General features: G+C 43.9%; 1 protein-coding gene across 1 annotated transcript in view; it reads left to right on the top strand.

Annotated features, from left to right (window-relative positions):
* NUDCD1 (NudC domain containing 1) overlaps positions 1–19,248 on the top strand; it is a 469,559-nt gene that overhangs the window by 59,558 nt on the left and 390,753 nt on the right. The window contains exon 2 of the mRNA XM_086966120.1: positions 8,397–8,551. Coding sequence (XP_086822246.1) covers positions 8,397–8,551 — 155 coding nt within the window. The remainder of the gene's footprint in view (positions 1–8,396; positions 8,552–19,248) is intronic.

The following is a 19,248-nucleotide window of genomic DNA, read 5'->3' as shown; positions in this document are numbered from 1 at the left end:
GACTAATGGAGAGCCCATAAGAGAGAGGGTAGTAAGGTTGGTGGGGTAGGGTGCATGTCTGATATGGTGTGAAGGAGAGTGGGGTGCTGGGGCTTCCTCTCATCATGCCAGTATAACAGTATGAGGAGATGGCAGCGGCTAGGGAGAGGAGAGTGCAAGGAGGGCGGTACCCCATTCAGGGGTGGAGGGGAGGGGAGAGAAGGGAGGCGGGCAGGCTTCAGTACATACAGTGATTATCAGGCATCAGGGCTGGCCTAGAGCCTGAAGGGAGCGGGGTGAAGGCGGCCCTGAACATAAAATGTCAGACCGAGTCCAGGATGGCGCCCCATACTCTGTAGGAGGCGTCCAGGTCGCTATTAAGTGTATATGTGCGTGTGAGGCTGGGCTGCTCTGTGGCGCTCGAGTACCCATTCAGTAAGGGTGGGGCCCGTGTGCTGGAGGAGGAGGCATGTCTTCGCCAAAGCCATGGCCATCGACTGGAGAGTGGGGGCGGCTACTTCAGATGCATCATCGGCATCGTGAAGAGGGCGAGGTGCGCTGAGGAGTGGACAAACTAGGGGCGGCGCTCAGGGAGCTATCGTAAGCGAGCACTCAACAAATCCCAATAAAACAGTGTAAATTGGGCAGCTCTCCAGCCAGTATATGTATCAGATCACACACATCCTCCCAGCATAGGCTGTGACGCAGGAGGGCCGATCGGTGCTGTTTCTTTAGTTTCTACCAATCATGCATTATTTTGAAATAAAGGTATTTGAGACAGGCTTTCGGAAAGCCCTGAGGTGGGAGTGGAGTAGATCCACCCAGTTAGGCGGGCATATTCTCTTCCCACTGTGACCTGCCGCTTGGTGCGTGTTGTGGTCAGTATAAGTTTGGAGTAGGCTCCTTCTGCGAGCACTCTGTTCAGACCCGAGAACAATTGCAAGGTATTCAAAGTGAAAATGCCGCTGTGCGGGCCCATGCTGTGCTGGAGGTGGGAGGGATCTGCTTAATAATGAAAGCGGGCACCATGGCGCCCATGCATATTAAACATATGCGCATAGTGGCACATGAAGCGGGCAACGTGGCGATTTAAAAAAAAGCCAAAGTAGTTCCTAAACGAAAATGACAAAGCCCTACACCTACAGTGATATAAAACAGTAGTTGTTCGGTGCTGCTTCCGATAAAAACGGAAGTGATGCAACGGGCCAGCATCCAATAGGGAGGCCGGAAATAGCAGTAATGCATGAATAAGCCAATCACAAACAGCCTCCCTATACAGATTACTAGAGGTCTCAGAGAGACGGCGCTTGCACGCTGCCTTCGCGAGACCTAATGAGGTTCCATCTGGAACTAAACTGGTGCTAATGTAAAGCGCTCAGATACAAGTGATATGTTCAGGTCGATTTTGCGCTATATAAAACACTATTGTTCGGCCATTGTTCCTTTAAAGATATTATAACCAATGGGGACAACTGGTGCCAGAAAAACCGAGATGCAGGAGTACATTCCATCCTTCGGAAGCAGGAAGCCTGTTTGGGAGGATCTCGGGCTGCATCATTTGTCTGAATCATTGCTCCGCACCTTGGTTCAGCACACACCGCGAAGATGGCATGGTAATAAATGACCGCTGGATTCTTTCTTGCTTTGGCCTGTTTTTATCTGCCACCTCTCCTTAGTCAGCTCCATTTTATGAGCTCTTCCCCAAAAAGGACGAGGCGGACGTTTGTTTTACACTAGGTTACCACTCTGTCTGTTGTTGTTGCACTTAAGGGTACGAAATCCATTCATTCTACTGACATAAAGGCACCGATACAATACCTGTTCTTTGCCCAAGAGAAAACCAAAAAGCCAAAGTTGCTGAATACAGGCTTAATGTGCAGCCCTAGCGCGGACTCAGAGCAGGGACATTTTAAGGATTTTGCCCTGGGCCCAACGTATTTTGGGTGCCCCGTTTCAGAACAGCTTTTAATTTAAGATCAAATTCCAGCTCTTTCATGCCCTCTTTGGCCAGGTCACTGGACGTGCATAGGCACACTCCAAATTCTGAAGGTGTTTACATCAAATATTCAGGGATAGTGACACATGTTTTCTATATTGTAACACAGCAGCAGCTCGCTAATATCACTACAAATAATCTCTGTGGCACTCTTCCATTTCTCTTATGTGGGTCCTGTTTTAATCTAAAATAAACTTTTTTTTTATGGCTGTTGCATGACATTTTAACAGATTTTTCTGCAATTCTGTTTAAGAATTAGTAATGGTCATCCCGGCAAGACACTGCAGAACAGAGCTGGCTCTAAAAGGGACCCCCTGAAATACTGGGGGCTTGGGCCAGAGCCCACTTTGCCCAGCCTCAAAAGTTTTTGACTCGGTAGATTTGAACACACGCAGAGAGATAGACTTACTCTGCAGCATTTTTTTCAGCATGCGGAGCTATGCAATTCTGAAGATGCTGCTCAATGGATATTAACCTTACCTTTCTGAATTGCTACTTAGCAGGAGAGTTGTGATGGTATGGGACGGCTCGTGTCGACAAAGGGGCTGTAGTGCAGAAAAGAGCTGTGTGCAAGTTTGTGACTGATACTTAGGCAGATTTACACTCAGCCTGGCGTGCCGACTTGACTTTGCGACTGCTCTTCGCCATACACTATCTGTCAGCCACTCTGTTTCGTTAGCTTCGTCGTGATTGTGCCGAACATCATTTGACAGAGCACATCACTTGCAATGGCTGTTTTGTCCCGATGTGTTGCAACCAAGGTTGAATATAGAGAAAATGGGTACAGGCGCTTCACAACTGCGAATCCCCTTGCTTATGAGCGAATATGTTAGGGAACTACCGCAATTTCACTGAGGGAAATGTGCACCTGGGGTTCCCCAAAGTTTGAAAGGGAACTTCTGGGCACACACTTGTAGCATTCTGCCCAGGCTCTCGACTGGCAAGAGTGTCTGCTTGTTGCTGTTCTACGCAGCCTGCCTGCCTGCCACGTGAACAGCCAGCATGTAGGGAAGGAAACTAAGGGTGGGCGTAGTTCGCGAAGTAGCGCTACGCGAAGTGCACTACGCGAACTTCACGTAGCATTACGCGAGCTGCGTTGTAGCATGTTCGCACTGTGCAAGATGCGTTTTCAATGATTGCACAGTGCGGACAAGCATCCGGCACTGTGCAATCATTGAAAACTGCATCTTGCACAGTGCGAGCTGTAGTTTTCTGCTGCTCGAGTAGATTATTACTCGAGCGGCAGCTTTCTCAACGCGAACTGGTAGTTCGAGCATGCGCAAACACTCACAATGAGAAACCTGACCTCCCTGCGTTGAGAATCTCGCCGGGATGTAATTTTGCTTGCTCGCGGTCGCGAACATGACGTTGAGGACCGCGAACAAGCAAAAAATGACCGCTGCACTACGCTACGCTGCACTACGCGTGTTCGCACTGTGCTATGTGCAGCTCGCGTAGTGTGAAGTTGCGAAAACTACGCAAGCGTAGCGTAGTGTTTCGCCCAGGGTTAAAGGAAACCTCTATTTTGCCTTGTCTGAATAAGATTTCAACGCTGCGGATTAGCACCCCAGGCCCCCGTCACAAGGTGGCTAACATTCAGAGATGTATGTTGGTTAAGGAAATGCTTGGTTTCTATTCGAAGCTGTACAAAAGCAGCCTGGAAATGGGAACACATCTCGCAGAAATGTATTTCAAGCAGCAGCACTGTTACCCTTCTCCTCGAATTCAGCTTGGACCGGTCATTAATGCGTTTTCAGATATGACCTCGAGCAAACACAAGGAGAGAGAAGCAGAAACAAGCATGTGCAAATCAATAGGTCTCGCATGTACGCTATTTTGAGCTATTGGCATTATAAATGACGGTGGTTTTTATTTATGTTTTTGGTTTTTAAAACATAAATAAATGCGGGACCTATTGCATTGAAAATGCTTGTATTACTCTGACGTCTTTCAAGCCTCCATCGATTATAAACTAGATACGAACATTCTACGGTAGAAAAATTACAGAACATCTTGGTCTAATCATAAATTCCTGCCAGAAAGAATATTTTTCTGGCTTTTGCATCTACGTGCTTCCCGAATAACTTAAAAGCAAGCGCGGATGCAACTCTATCCTTTCGGCATGACTTTCAATTACATTTCATGTGACAACAAAAGCTAAACTCGTCCAAGTAATTTGCATCAAAGAGTTTGTTTATGCCATGCCTGATGCCTGTGAATTTAAGCATTGGTGAATTTTGTTTCACCGCGGCAAACTGGTGCTATTTTGTTTACATTGCAGTAATATATGCCAAAAAGAAACTAGCATTTGCATTGCAACTGGTCTCGCATTTACGCGTATTTGTGCTATCAACATTGTAAATGACAATGCCTTTAATTTATGTTTTCGTTTTTGAAACCTAAACAAAACGCATTGTCATTTACAATGCCAAAAGCTTAAACTTGCGAAAAAACAAGACCTATTGCATTGCAAATGCTTGTTTCCTCCCTTGTTCCTGCATATATCTGGCAACCTGAGCCCTCCCCTCCCCACTCGCTCTGCCCTCCCTACAGACGGGTCAGGCCAAATGATCGCGAAGAGGTTGTGGAAGCCCGGACCCAACTAGTTTCGATTCACAGAGAAAACTTTTTCTACGGTAATTGCTTTGCCAGAGGCTGTTGCTCATTCATTAATAAATCCATTTGATTTTTCCATCACGCTCTGCTATATCTACGTGATCTTGCTCGTTATCGCCTCAGCAATTTGTTCATAAAAACACTAAAACGACTTGTACATAAATATACATTAGCGCATGCTTTTTGGGACAAATATATACTTAAACATTATCATGTCGACAGCAGGATCTGTCTTCAGCACAGACGTTCGTGCTCTTAGTACACGTACTGAGTATCCCTTGAGAATAAACCTCACTCCCTGTAGTGGACAAAATAGATTTGCACTGAGAATGCAGATGGGTTGTTCAGATTGAAAGAGGGCGTGCTTTCACTTTAAATGAGCCTGTGCCTTTAACGCCCGTGAAGACCTCAATAAACCATCACTGTGTCCCATCTATGCTCAAGACCACTGGACTTGGGCGATTTTACGGCTGTGGCGGTTCCCGCATAACAATGCACTTGCCGTATTTACCACATAATCGACCATCTGCTTCCATAATCTGCAGATTTCATTAAAAAATGTGTTTGTGAATCAAAAGTTACACATACAACGTTGCAAAACATGTTGCAGGGTAGTGGAAGGTCCTTTACTTAGGTTGACTGGTCAAGTTTCTGTTGCTTAATTCTATTTCTGTAAATGGGAGTCAAATCGGTACTATTGAGACAAATGCGTTGCTCACAAAGTATTATGTGTATAAATGCAAAAATAGGGAAGTAATACCAACATTAAGTTTGCTGAATAATTTGCCTCTTCTTGCTGCAAGATTTACTCAGACCAGTCAGATAATTTGGTTTTTCCCTGCTGCATAATACCAGTGGCATGATTATATCAAGGCCACTGGAATTATGTGATTATGCGGCCACAGCAATTTTGGCATAGTTATAGATTTTCTGCATTTGCCAAATAATCCATATTCCACAGCATAATCTGTCGATTATACTGAAAAAAAGTTTGTTTCTTGCTTATACAGATCAAAAGTTACTAAAGACACAAAAAGCATTGCAGCGCACTGAGAGGCCCTTTGCGAAGGTTGAAGTGCCACATTTCTATTGATTATTGCTATATTTGGATTCAAAACTGGCTGTGCATGTTAATGTGTTTTGAACCTTGTGACTGACACTGAAATGCACATTTGGCACAATTTTATTTTCTAGAAGATGGAGTGAAGCCAGTGTTTGTAGTGCATAAAAAGCCGTGTGTGAACTGATCTGGATAGCTGGGGAGGTCAAACTGTAATTACTTAGTTGCCTTTTCATCTCCAATTTACTTCATTTCAAATGATGCAGACACCCTAGAAATAGAATGCAGCTTTGAGACATTACTTAAGGGCACTTAAAGGGTGCTAAAAACAAAACGTCTTCATAACTAACAAACATTTCCATTACAGTACCAATAGCTCTCACTCCAAAAAAAATGCTAAACCTATTGCATTGCAAATGCTTGTTTAACATGGAATCTCTCAAATTATTGTAGGAGACAGGCGTTTTGGTGTGGGTGACCCATCTGAACAAACAGTGGGTACAGACGATTTGCACTATGATAATTATTTAGCTCTATCAAAAGAGATCTTATATTGTTTTGACAACTGTATTTTGTCCATATTTATAATTTTATTACGGTATGCCTGATGGGTTGTGAGACGGTTTATGAACCAACACAATAGATCTGAGTTGGTTGTGGTGACAAGCCAATAATGAAGGTCATTGGTTTTGTTTTGTAATGAAAAATTAGGATAAAGGCAGTAAGCTTGATATATTGATTGTGAAAAGCATATGTTAATGTAATTCGGCACCTAAGCGTAGATTGTTATTACTGTGTATAAAATCCTACCTGTAGATATTTTGTGGAATCTCTGATTATAATAGTAGTCAAGTTTGGTGCTGGTTGCCCTTAACAAACCATGAGTATATAAGATTAGTATGGTCAGAATACTTGTTAGACCCTCTTTGGGAGATTGCTTTGCCAACTGTACTTTTGTATACTATGTAATTGTTTTGAATGTGTGCTTGATGGTTGCTTTGTGGGAAAGCTTACACTCTGTTCAGGAGACCTGATTTGGTTATTGTAATAAGCTATTGAAAACCACTACAGACCTGATAGGTTCACTAGGAAAAGATTTTGTGTTGCCACAGGGTCCGATCTGTTTATTGTAGAAAGTTATGATAAATGCATTAAGCCTCACCTGTTTGGGAAAGCCAATACATTTAAATCAAAAGGTACTTGAGGGTGGATTGCTCTTTAGCTGTTTTGATGGCTACAGGTAGGTATTTTATTTCATGTTACATGAAAGGTCACAGATTAACTTTGTAGAGAAACGTTTTAATGCTGGTTACTGCCTCTGACAAATCCTGGTGGAATTGCACTGCTAGATACGACTCTTAGCTGTCTGCCAGGACCTCATACTAAAAAATCATTAAATGATCCATAGATCCATCTATGCAAATAGATATCCATACAGATACATAGAGGGCCTTTAGGTGAGCTCTGTTCTGCCATTGGTCGATCTGAGTGCAATTTTCATTCTGAATTCAGCATGTTGTTTCTGCTTGTATTCTTTTAATTCATCTTATATATGTTGTTGAGTTTGTGTGTGTTTTATTGCAGTTGTGTCAAAGGATGAGTGCAGGAATGAGTCGATGGATTGATGAATGCATGCATGAGTGCACAGATAAGTGTATCTCATGCTTGTTCAGATAATTTTCAAGTCCTTGAACTAAATGTTGGCTTGCTGCTAAAGACCTCACCAATTTTTCATGATTGATTTTCTGAAAATATTATCACTGCTGTCATCTGCCAAGGTGGGCTAAAATTCTCTTGTTGCAGGTGGGTGGAGTTTGACAAAAAGCATGCCAACCACTAGTATGGAATAAATGGTTCATTTGAACTCCATGTTTGAGTCCCCATAGTTATAGTAAATAGTTATAGTTATAGTTTTTTATGCATTGACCTAATCTACAGATAAACATGGGACCCAAACCTCTCTCTACCCACCACCCTGTATGCTTGTGTGTCATGAGTACTATTTCCAACCTGTTAGTTGTAAATTCAGTTTAACTTGATTACAAGGCCAGATTAGATATTTTCCATTTAAAAAGTGTTCTGCAAAAGGCAGAGATTTTATTTCCTGCAACAGTAATGTTCTTCCCATGACAGAAGAGATAAGCGGTAAGCACACTTGTTATCTCTAAATGTCTCGCATTATTCTGTTGACTTATACGTTTGTTGCTCCCTCAGAGCATCTCTAAGTGATCTTCAGGAATTTTTATTTGTTATTTTTTTATTTATAAAGTTTTGTATAGCGCAAACTTGATCCCGAAGGATATCAGAGCGCTTTATAATTTGAGGCAAAGGAAACAAATCAAAACGTGAGTCTAACATTGGGAATCTAATTACTTACTGAGCAATAGCAGATATTCTTATTCGCAAAATGTTTTTGGGTTTGCTGCTCATTTTTAAACCAAATTTAGGTCATGGAGTAAGCATATACATCCTATAAAACGCTGCATCAAACATACATATGGAAAAGCTGTGGTGGTACCAACTTGTCCCTCTTAAGTGATTAGGTAGTGCAGCAGTGGGGGAAAGTGATGATTTGTTTGTGATTGGCATGTGAGATGGACTACAGTTCCGTTTCTTGCTGTTGTAATGAGTTGAGCACCCCGGTTGAAACCATGATCATTGCTTCATCAGTAATAAATATAAAATGTATGAAAACTAAAAAGTGCTCGAAGTCCAGAATAAAGTCCATCTACTTGTTCTCAACAGCCGTAGCAGAAGTGAAGCTTCGTGATGACCAATACACCCTGGACCACATGCGTGCTTTTGGCATGTACAACTACCTGCACTACGATTCCTGGTACCAAGACAGCGTCTACTTCGTTGACCAGCTCGGGAAAGTACTGAACTTGCATGTCACTCTGGTAAGAAAGAAAGAAACTGAGCATTCCCTCCTCCCTCTGCTCTTCAAGGTTAAACGGTAATCGTACTGCAAAACAAGCATTTTCAATGCAATGGTTTCGCCTTTGGAAAAGTTTGAGCTATTGGCATTGTTAATGACAAAATTTTTATTTATGTGTTGGTTTTGAAAACAGATAAATAAATGGCATTGTCACTTACATTGTTATTAGCTTAATCTCTGCAGTCTCTAGAACTCCATAGCACTCCCTAGTTACTCTACACTCCCTAGCACTGTGCACTCCCTAGCTTCCCTAGTCCCTCCGCACCTCTTAGCATTGTGCACTCCCTAGCTTCCCTAGTCCCTCCTCACCTCTTAGCATTGTACACTCCTTAGCTTCCCTAGTCCCTCCGCACCTCTTAGCATTGTGTACTCCCTAGCTTCCCTAGTCCCTCCACACCTCTTAGCATTGTGCACTCCCTATCACTCTCTAGTCATTTCCTAGCACTCCTTAGTCACTCCCTAGTCACTCTGCACTCCCTAGTCACTCTGCACTCCCCAGTCACTCTGCACTCCCTAGTCACTCTGCACTCCCTAGTCACTCTGCACTCCCTAGTCACTCTGCACTCCCTAGTCACTCTGCACTCCCTAGTCACTCTGCACTCCCTAGTCACTCTGCACTCCCTAGTCACTCTGCACTCCCTAGTCACTCTGCACTCCCTAGTCACTCTGCACTCCCTAGTCACTCTGCACTCCCTAGTCACTCTGCACTCCCTAGTCACTCTGCACTCCCTAGTCACTCTGCACTCCCTAGTCACACATGCACACTTAGAGCCACACACACCTCCCCCCAGAGCCGCACACACCTCCCCCCAGAGCCGCACACACCTCCCCCCAGAGCCACACACACCTCCCCCCAGAGCCACACACACCTCCCCCCAGAGCCACACACCTCCCCCCAGAGCCACACACACACACCACCCCAGAGCCACACACACCCACCACCCCAGAGCCACACACACACACCACCCCAGAGCCACACACACACACCCAGAGCCACACACACACCCCAGAGCCAGACACACCACCCCAGAGCCATTCATCTGGGATTTGTATACAGTAGGGTACTGCAATCTACTAAACGTAATTACTGGCAAATGTAAAACATTGGCTTTATCAGTCATGTGACAGTACCAATACTTATCCTAGTAGAAACCACCTTTCACAAAATGCAGAGTTAAAATGATTCATTTTGTACAAAACTGGTAGCGACAGAAGTACGATGTTGAGATTCAGCACCGTTTTGGTTGCAGCTACTGGGCACATGCATTAGTCGTAAGGCTAACATTAATTTAGAGGCTTTATACCTGCCAACAATTATGCCGACATCGCCGCAAAAAGCCGCAAAACAATGTCACTGAAGCCAAGCATGCATGCTTAGATAGCTGCAGTACCTTTTTTAGTACTGTAAAATGATCAAACATCCTAGCCATTTACAATTAAGAGTGGAACTACGGATAGATAGATTTTTTTTTTTTTAAACAACGAGATAGAAACAATTACTTTCATATGTAAACCTAAGGAGGCATGCAAGACTTCTCCCCGGTGACCTACGGTTATACTAACGCCCTGTATACAGAGTCTAAGAAAGGCTAAGAAATCAGAGAAGCTGTCTGAAGAAGAGAACATTTTTTTAAAGAAGCAATAAAGCTAAGGATAGAAACATGGGTAAAGCAAAAACCTGATAAATGTTGACCCCATGGCAGACATGTGGTATTGAAAATCGGTAGGGCAAAGTGTAAAATAATTTGACATGGCAAACATTATCTGCCCTAAATTTATCATACGTAATAAAATGTAACTCATTAAATACCTGAAGGAAATACTAGACCAGTGTAAAAAAATATTTAGATAACAGAAAGCAAGGTTCCAAGTAAAGTATCAGTAAATGGGTGAACCTATGTGGCACAAATTATAAATAAAATTGTTTCAGGAGCACCATTGCATATCTCCTTGGCATCCCTTTTATGTACAACTCCCTTAAACATGCATCTACTCCATACATTTAATCACCTTATTATCTACTTAAACTCCTTTGAAATCTCAACCCTCCTGTCTGATTATCGAAGGCAAAGGTTAAATGGAGGGCAAGGGAATTTACTTTCACTTGCTAGATAGACCTACATCTCATTTGACAAATAGCAGTAGCAAAACGTGGACACTATATTTTGTAGACTCTTGGGGGAGTTAATATCATTGAGGTCATACCAGAGAAAGATCTCCTTGTTCAGCACAAATATATTGGCATTATTGTACCCTCCCTCAAAGGTACTCATCTGCTCCTTGTGCCAGCTCCGATTCTCTTGATCTAACCACGAATGTTTGACAACCCAACTACCTTCACAAAGTAATCACAGCACCAGATAGGTCCTTCTCTTAAACTACTGCCTAAGCATCCCTGACATACTTACTGTTATTTCCTTCAGCTTCGTTCTCTGTTTTCATCGGAGAAGTTTTAAGGCTTCATTTTTCTTTAGTCCCTTTCGCGGACTTTTTCATAAGTCCATTGACTACCAAAGGATTCTCCACAGGACGGCCTTACTTATATATCCCTCTGTTCTTGCAACCGTTGTAAAATCTTTTCCACTCTGAGCCGAGTGGCTCCCTAGGAGGGTAGGCAGGCTTGTAGGGTAAGGTACTGCGGGAGCAAGGTATACTAAGGGGAACCCCAAGAGTTGAGGCAGCTGCAACTGGGGAGGGGCGCCATTGGTGGTGAACCGAGGTAGGGTGGAGGCAAGGAAAGGTGGGTGCAACCCCGGCAGTGTAGGTGGAATCGAGACCACAGCAAAGAAGGGTGGTGAAACCATGTGGGTGGAACCAAGGCAGGGGCAGATGGAGGGTGATTGTAATCACGGCAGAGGTGGTGGAACAGAGGACGGGTGGGTGGAACTGAGGTGGGCTGGGGGCACCCCGGAGGCGTGAGGCAATGAAGACGAGGCGGGTCTCGGGAGGAGATGGGCAGTATCAGAGGGTCAGAAGGGAAGACTTGTGGGAACAAGGAGGGCGAGGCAGGATGAATTAAACTAGACGTGCGGAGGCCTTCATGCCAGGCTACCCTCTGCTGACTGCACTTCTGGGCTTGGGACCGGTCACAGCGGAGATGCCAGGGGGGAGGGCGCCGCGCTGTAACCAGGAGGCGGTGTCAGCAGAGCGGGCCTCACCACCACGCCCGGGGCGCCGGGCTATGCGCACGCGCAGCTCACATTTTACATTTTAGTTTAGCCTCAGCACCCATGAAAGTTACCAGCCTAACTCCGTGAACATACAAATCACAGTGAGCGCTCTGCCTCTTTAAGTAAGCACTCTGTGCAGCGCTCAGTGACCACTCTATTGCTCTCAGTGAAATGAACATGCGTGCATGGTCGGTAGTGCGTTCACCCCTATTCCCAATCCCCACAGTCCTCAAACTCCCCCCTTACCCCCCCTGGGGGCAGCGGCACGTGGCACTGGTTCTTACCGGAGATGTACTGCCGCCTGCACTCGTCCAGGTGAGTGGAAATCACGTCCCCCATGGCGATCCCTGAGCCGGCAGCAGAGACCAGAGAGCGGCCCGGATTCGAGGCGCGGGTTCAAGTCCTCCGGCGGGCGGGAGACGCAGCGACGCCGGTGACCCTCCTGCGGGCAGATCTGCGGGGGTAGAGGCGGTGGCACCCTCCTGCGGGCAGAGGGAGAGGACCCTCCGGCTGAGCTGTGGGCAGGAGCCTCGGGAGCGCAGACCCTCTGAAGACACAAGCGCCGCCCTGAGATGAGACTGGTTGAGAGCCTATGAGGCATTAGTTAACAAAAGGCACACGGACAGCGGGAGGGGGGCTGGGACGGCCATACGGACAGCAGGGGGGGTGGGAACGGGAATGGGCACACGGACAGCGGGAGGGGGGCCTACGAGGACACGTACAGCATGGCGGTCGGCCCGGAACGAGCAAAACAAACCTTCAGCAACAATAAAAAAAAGCCCCGCCCACCGCCGCATGACGTGGGCCAAAAGGGAAAAATTCTCGGGAACTCCCCCGAATCTGGTCCGGCCTTGACGGACAGATCCGGCTCCCAATGGCTAGCCTCCATTTATGGAGCTAGCCAATGGGAGCCGGGGGAAGTTCCTGTAGCCCTTATAGTAAACAATAGATTTTGCCTGCGCCGAAAAGCTGCGCAGAGCGCAGCCTTCGGAGAGGCGAAACCTAAAAACAAATAATCTCTGTTTGAGTAGAAGGTTGGTGTTGGGGGCTCCAGGAAGGGATCAGCTGCCTGGGGGTTCAGCGAAGTGTACACAGATCAGCAGCGTTTGCACGGACTCACAGCTTGATCTCAGCCAAGAGACAAATTATGCTCTCCTCTGCTGCTCCATGTGTTTCCAGAACAAAAGCCGTGTCCACACAGGTCTGTGCTCAAAGAGCTGTTCAGACAGTCGGTGTGGCGCTCCAGCTTATATTTCCAAGTCCTGACTATGAGACAGCAGCCATTAAATTTGTGAAAACTCAGAAATGCAAACAAAACAAGCATTGGCATAGCCAATAGGTCTCGCCTTTGGGACCTTATAAGTGTTTAGCCCATGCAGCATGTTACCCTCGACTTTGGGAAATACAAGCACCAAAACGAGCAATATACATTAATATGGCAAGCAACGTCACAGGCGAGACCTGCACAATTTGCCAATGGGAGACTGGTGCAGAGAAAATCAAAGGAAGAAAGTGTTTGTTCCTGATTCCTACCACATTATTTTAAGGCTGCCTGGGAAACATTTAAAAAAACAACCCCTGATGTACTACAAATATAGGAGTGTATTTGTGTAGCCTTAAAACAATTATCTCACAGCACACTCCCTTTCATTTCTCGTTTTAAATGGAAATATAACAAAAGAAGCGGCTTTCAGAATTCAAACTGCCCGGTGTCGCATGATTCAACAAGTCGCCATTAAAGTCCAGACAGGCTACTAGATTTTAAGGCTTTCTTCAAAGTGCCACTAGTAGTGACTCAATTCGTTGCAACACGTGAACTTCACAAACATTTTAGAAACTATTTGGTTGTACAACTGTTAACCGCACAAGGTTAGCTTACTCTGTATCCTAGCCTCATGCTCAACAAACATGGATGCATGCCTGTTCCTAACAGATTCAACTCCACAAAAGAAGACAAATTCAAAAGCTCGACTCCGCTCGACATACACACGAAACTTGAGATGCATATTTATTTAGATGCTCATGGATGTTTAGGGTGTGCCATTTTACCAATTTCCGTCCCTTCCTTCCTGCCCTCACCCCTCCTCCTACATGTGCTCCAGTACAAGCAAGCGAGCATAGAAGAACAGCAGGTCCAGGTAAAGCACGTATCCCTCCGCTGGGTGGCTGTTGCCAACCCTTTTGCTGATTCGCTAAAGGCAAAAAGAACAATTGCAGGACAGAATGCCGAACAATGTCGTACATTCACCCCAGTACAGAGTTCTGGGCCTAAATCCATAGTTTTTTTGCTCACCATGCCATTCCAGTTTGGACCCAGCCATATGCAAATCAGTCTTGACCCTGTGGGAAAGAGTTTTTATCTCTCAGAGTAGCAACTGGGCACTCTGCCAAAAGTAGACTCAATATGTACTTCAAGCTCCTATACCTTTTGTGGTGCAACTAGGCGGGAGGAAAAGACCCTCTAACCGCCCAACAGTATGTCAGGGAAACCAACATACATAACCTGTATTTACCAAAATGCCCTATGCACACACTAATAAGTTATCATTCAGTCGTGTCTATGTCACAATACAAGTCCATTAAAACAAAACCAACAGAAATAAAAGATTCCTCTGCACAGAATCGCTGTGGATGAGTAGAAGGATGGATGGGTGGATGGAAGGAAGGAAGGATGGTTAAGTGAAAGGGTCAATGGAGAGAGACATGGAGGGTGGATGTATGACTGAAAAGGTGAATGGGAGGAAGGATGAGTGACTGGATGGATGAGTAAGTGAAAGGATAGCTGGATGGGTGAAAGGGTAAATGGCTGGATGGAAGAGTGGATGGATTACTGTACGGATGGATGGATGAGTGAAAGTGTGGATGGAGTGATGCATGAGTGAAATGATGGCTGAAAGGATGCACAATGGATAGGTTTGCAAATGGATGAATATTTTTGGATATAAATGGGATTACTTATATACTATTGCGCGAGATCCTTTGATGTGTCTGTAAAACCTACCTTTTGTCCCGAAGTTTTGTCCTGAATTTTGACCCGCTCTCCTGAATTTTTGTCCTGAATTTTGACCCCATCCTGATTTTTACACTCACCGTCCTGAATTTGCACCCAAGACAGTTGGTCACGCTAACTTCTGCCTATCAGGTATTCTTGCGAGTACAACATCTGCAAGTGCTAACTGCAGAGAGTTATTCAGCCTTGTCTCTGAGCATGGCCTGGATGCTATCTTCATCACAGAATCCTGGTTAAATGAAGATTCAAACTCTATTCTTGACTCACTCGCCCCACACAACTACACAAAGTTAAGGGCGGACAGGCAACATAACGTGACCTCTTTGAATGCTTTAACCAGCCCTCACTCTCTCACCCACATCCATGCTGTATATACACACAATCTCTCATGCACCCAAGAACAATCCTGCATTTGTTAAGCAGGTATTGTAAAACCTAACTGATGGTCACATTCTCTCCAAAAACATCTTCCTGCGTAATTTTAATGTCGACTAGGGGGCATTAAACAGATATAAAAATCAGCTTTATAATATTCAGCAAACTTCTTTCTGCCACTCACTCAAAAATCAGAGCTCCTGACATTATTTCACAAATCTGTCTACCCCTATTACCACAGAATGATCTGATCATCTTGTTGTTAATTTCACATTTTCACTCCATCCACTTTCCACTGCCCCAAACCTCCCTCAGCAAATTCTAGCCCCCTCAAAATCGCTCACCCACTATGCCATGTTATTACACATCACACGTGAACATCGCAAGAGTCCAGCCTCTGAGGATGTGGAACTGAAGTTCTCTCAGTAAGTCCGCATTATTATAACTTGTGCATTTGCTCAACTGGCTCGGCTACAACTCATAAAGTTCTCTGATCAGCCTAGCCAGCCATTGGTCTCAGAATTGATTATCGAGATAAAAAGCATCCATTGGAATGCTGAGAATAAAGAACTGAAAAGCAAACTGCCAAGACTGTGGTATCCTAGCTATGGATGCTTCCAGTGTCATGGTAACTGGAAGCATACTACAGAGCAGGATTGTAGAATAGTGAGAAAAGATCAGTTGGTGTGGGGCTGCTGTTGATGGAACATGTACCTGCTTGGTCCTGAATAAAGATACTACTTTTTCTACTACTTGGCACAAGATCATCTTTTACTAAGACATCTCAAAACAATTCAACTCTTCAATATCCTCCCAAATCCAAACTCAAAGAAAAAAATATCCTTAATGCCAGACTGTAAAGATGAGGATCTGAGGCTTTTGTAGGTATGAAATCCGATGTATTGTATAAATTAAACTCCACCCGATCATGAAGAGTCTGACCAGCAGCAAGCCAACTGTGACAATGGCCAACTGCAGGACAGGCATCCATGCGCGAGTGACAACCATTCAAACATAAACATGTTTGTACACATGGGCATACACCGCGTGAAACATCACGCGGTGTATGACATAATCATTACACTACATCACCTTCCCCCTTAACACAACAAATGAACTGAAAATAGAATAAAATAAAAATTCCAAATCTAACAAATTCATTATATCTCTCAGGTGCTCTAATAGGTCTGCCAAAGGAGGAAAAAGTTTGGTTATTAATAACATTACTAGAACATTTCAGATTATTAGTTTGCAGAGGCAAAGGTTCGGAATAAACAGGTTTTTCCAAAACATCAGGAGTGTTCAACCAACAACTCCAATCCAGACCACTTGAATCATCTCTCCTCTGTTTACCCACAATGATCTCAGCCTGTTGATCTGTCACCTTTACTAACTGACGTTTATTCCACCAACCCTTTTTTCCCAGAAAAGCAGCTCCTTTGCTAACTCTCACAACCTGAAGTGGTGCAAAAAATTTCGAACGACCTTTCAGAACTCTACCAGGATTCTTGATCAATACCCAATCACCCGCAAAAATATCTACAACTTTACCATCCACTCCTTTATCAAAATGTAACTTCATACGATTTTGCTTTTCTAGAACAGATTTTCTAACTGCATCTAAATCTGTGGTTTTCTTGACGGTATTCTGACTCAACCAAGAAGGAAATAAAAGAGAACGATTTTCCCTTCCTCTCAAAATAGAAAATGGAGATACTTCCGTAACACAATGAGGGGACGTATTATAATGCCACACTTTTTGTTTGACAAAACCCTCCACCTTGTAACTACATGACACAGCGGTCTGAACACCTTCTTTAATAACCTTATTTCCCCTTTCAACCAGTCCATTGGAAGCTGGAGAGTAGAACGCCACTTTCAACTGCTTGATATCCAAATCCTTCAAAAACTTGCACATTTTTTCAGAGACAAAATGTGTCCTGTTGTCAGTGACAATTAATTTAGGTGTTCCCTCCAAATCAAAAATCTTTTTAAGAAAAGATATGGTTGAATCTGAATCCGGAGATTTCACAAAATCAAAATACATCTACTTAGAAAAATAATCTACCAACAGAATCACATACTTATTCTCCTGCTCCAGAATTGAATTCAGACCTGAAAAATCAATCCCGACTTTTTCCCAAGCTGATTTAGGAAACTCAGTTGGTTGCAAGGGAACTTTCAAGGTACGCCAATGTTTGTCAGACATCAAACATTCAGGGCAAGAATCAATCAAATTTCTGACCTGAATATCAATTGAAGGCCACCAATAATGTTGTTTAATCCGCATAACAGTTTTCGTCACACCCAAATGACCTTGGTGTGCCTTTATTAATAATTGACTCCCGTAACCGGAAAGGAGGAACAAACTTTTCGCCCCTCCGAAATATACCATTTTCCACCGAAAGCTCCGCCGCAACTTGTGCAAACCTGCGTAAATCTCCACTAAGACCCCTAGGTTCCGGCAATTGATGAGTAGTATAATCAATGACCTTCAAAAGTACATTGTCCACTAAAGCAGCCTCCTTCCAGTCATTTTCAGAAATAATATCACCCATCTCATACACCGCATCAACCACAGTGACACACTCCACATCTTCCACCAGACAATCCTCTTCATCATCCTTAGACATAGCCAACCTAGATAAACAATCGGCACGAAAATTCTTGCCACCAAGAATATGCTTGACCGTAAAATTAAATTCTTGTAACTTCGACACCAATCTCATAAGTCTTGCTGACATAGAAGCTGAACTAGGTTTATCAAAGATATAAACCAAAGGCTTGTGGTCAGTAACTAACTCAAATTTCCTTCCCCAAATGTACATTTTGAATTTGTGAACCGCCCAAGCACAAGCTAGAGCCTCCCTCTCTATTGTGCTGTACCTTTGTTCAAAATCCTTGAGCGCTCTAGAGGCGAACGCTACAGTTTGCTCCTGACCATTAACTCTGAGTGAGAACTGCACCCAGACCAGAAATGCTGGCATCCACTGTAATAATAGAAACAGCATCCTCCCTAAAAGCATGTATGGCTTTAGCTGAAACAAATATCTTTTTTACTTCACAAATAATTCTGTCCAATTCGTCAGTCCATACGAAACTAGGGACCTTCCTCAAGAGATATCTTAAAGGTTCAACTAATTGAGAATAAGATTGGACAAATCTAGCATAGTACTCAGCTAAACCGAGAAAAGACCTTAAAGCATCCTTATCAGTTGGAGGTTTTGCATCCTCAATAGCTCTGATAACTGAGAACTTGGGAGTGATACCTTGGTCAGAAACAGTATGCCCCAGATAATCAATCTTGTTGACAGCAAATTTACATTTATCGCTGCGAACTGTCATATTCCTGGACATTAAAATTGAAAGCACCTGTTTTAAAATCTTATTATGCTCATCAAAGGTCTTAGCATAAATTAAAATATCATCAAGATATGCTTGCACTCCAGAAATCCCTTGAAACAACAAATCCATTAGCTTTTGAAACACACTACCAGCCGAAGCCAACCCGAAGGGAAGACGAAGAAATTTCAAAGCACCGAAAGGGGTGATAAAAGATGTAAGTTCTTGAGACTCTTTAGACAACGAAACCTGATGATACGCTGATCTCAGATCAATCAACGAGAACCATCTAGCCTCCCCTATATTTGCCAGAAGCTCATGGATCCTAGGTAGCGGGTGACAGTCTACGATAATATTTTTATTCAGGGAGCGTAAATCTGCACATAGCCTAATTCCTCCTGTCTTTTTGCGAGCGACCACGATCGGAGCCACCCATTGTGATGAATTAATAGGGGTTATGATACCTTGATCACATAAATCATTTAGCATTTTTTTTAGTTCAGACCTAACACTTAAGGGAACTGTACGAACCTTATGAGCAATAGGCTGAGACCCAGGAATCAACCTGATTTCGTGCTCGAACCCCTTTACACTTCCGACATCTCCTTAAAAACAGGTTTGAACTCAGAGAGAATATTTTTAACAGCTACCACATTTGAATCCGTATAATCCACTACAGAAACGGGTAAATCATTGTTAAACTTAGGTAATTCACCCACTTTAATAGGATTATCATCCCCAGGAACCAGGTATAAACCCATC

The sequence above is a fragment of the Lissotriton vulgaris genome, chromosome 4_1 (genome assembly GCF_964263255.1).
Source record: "Lissotriton vulgaris chromosome 4_1, aLisVul1.2, whole genome shotgun sequence".
Classification (NCBI taxonomy): Eukaryota; Metazoa; Chordata; class Amphibia; order Caudata; family Salamandridae; genus Lissotriton; species Lissotriton vulgaris.
The sequence above is the reverse complement of the archived record's forward strand: the minus strand, read 5'-3'. Positions and strand labels throughout refer to the sequence as shown.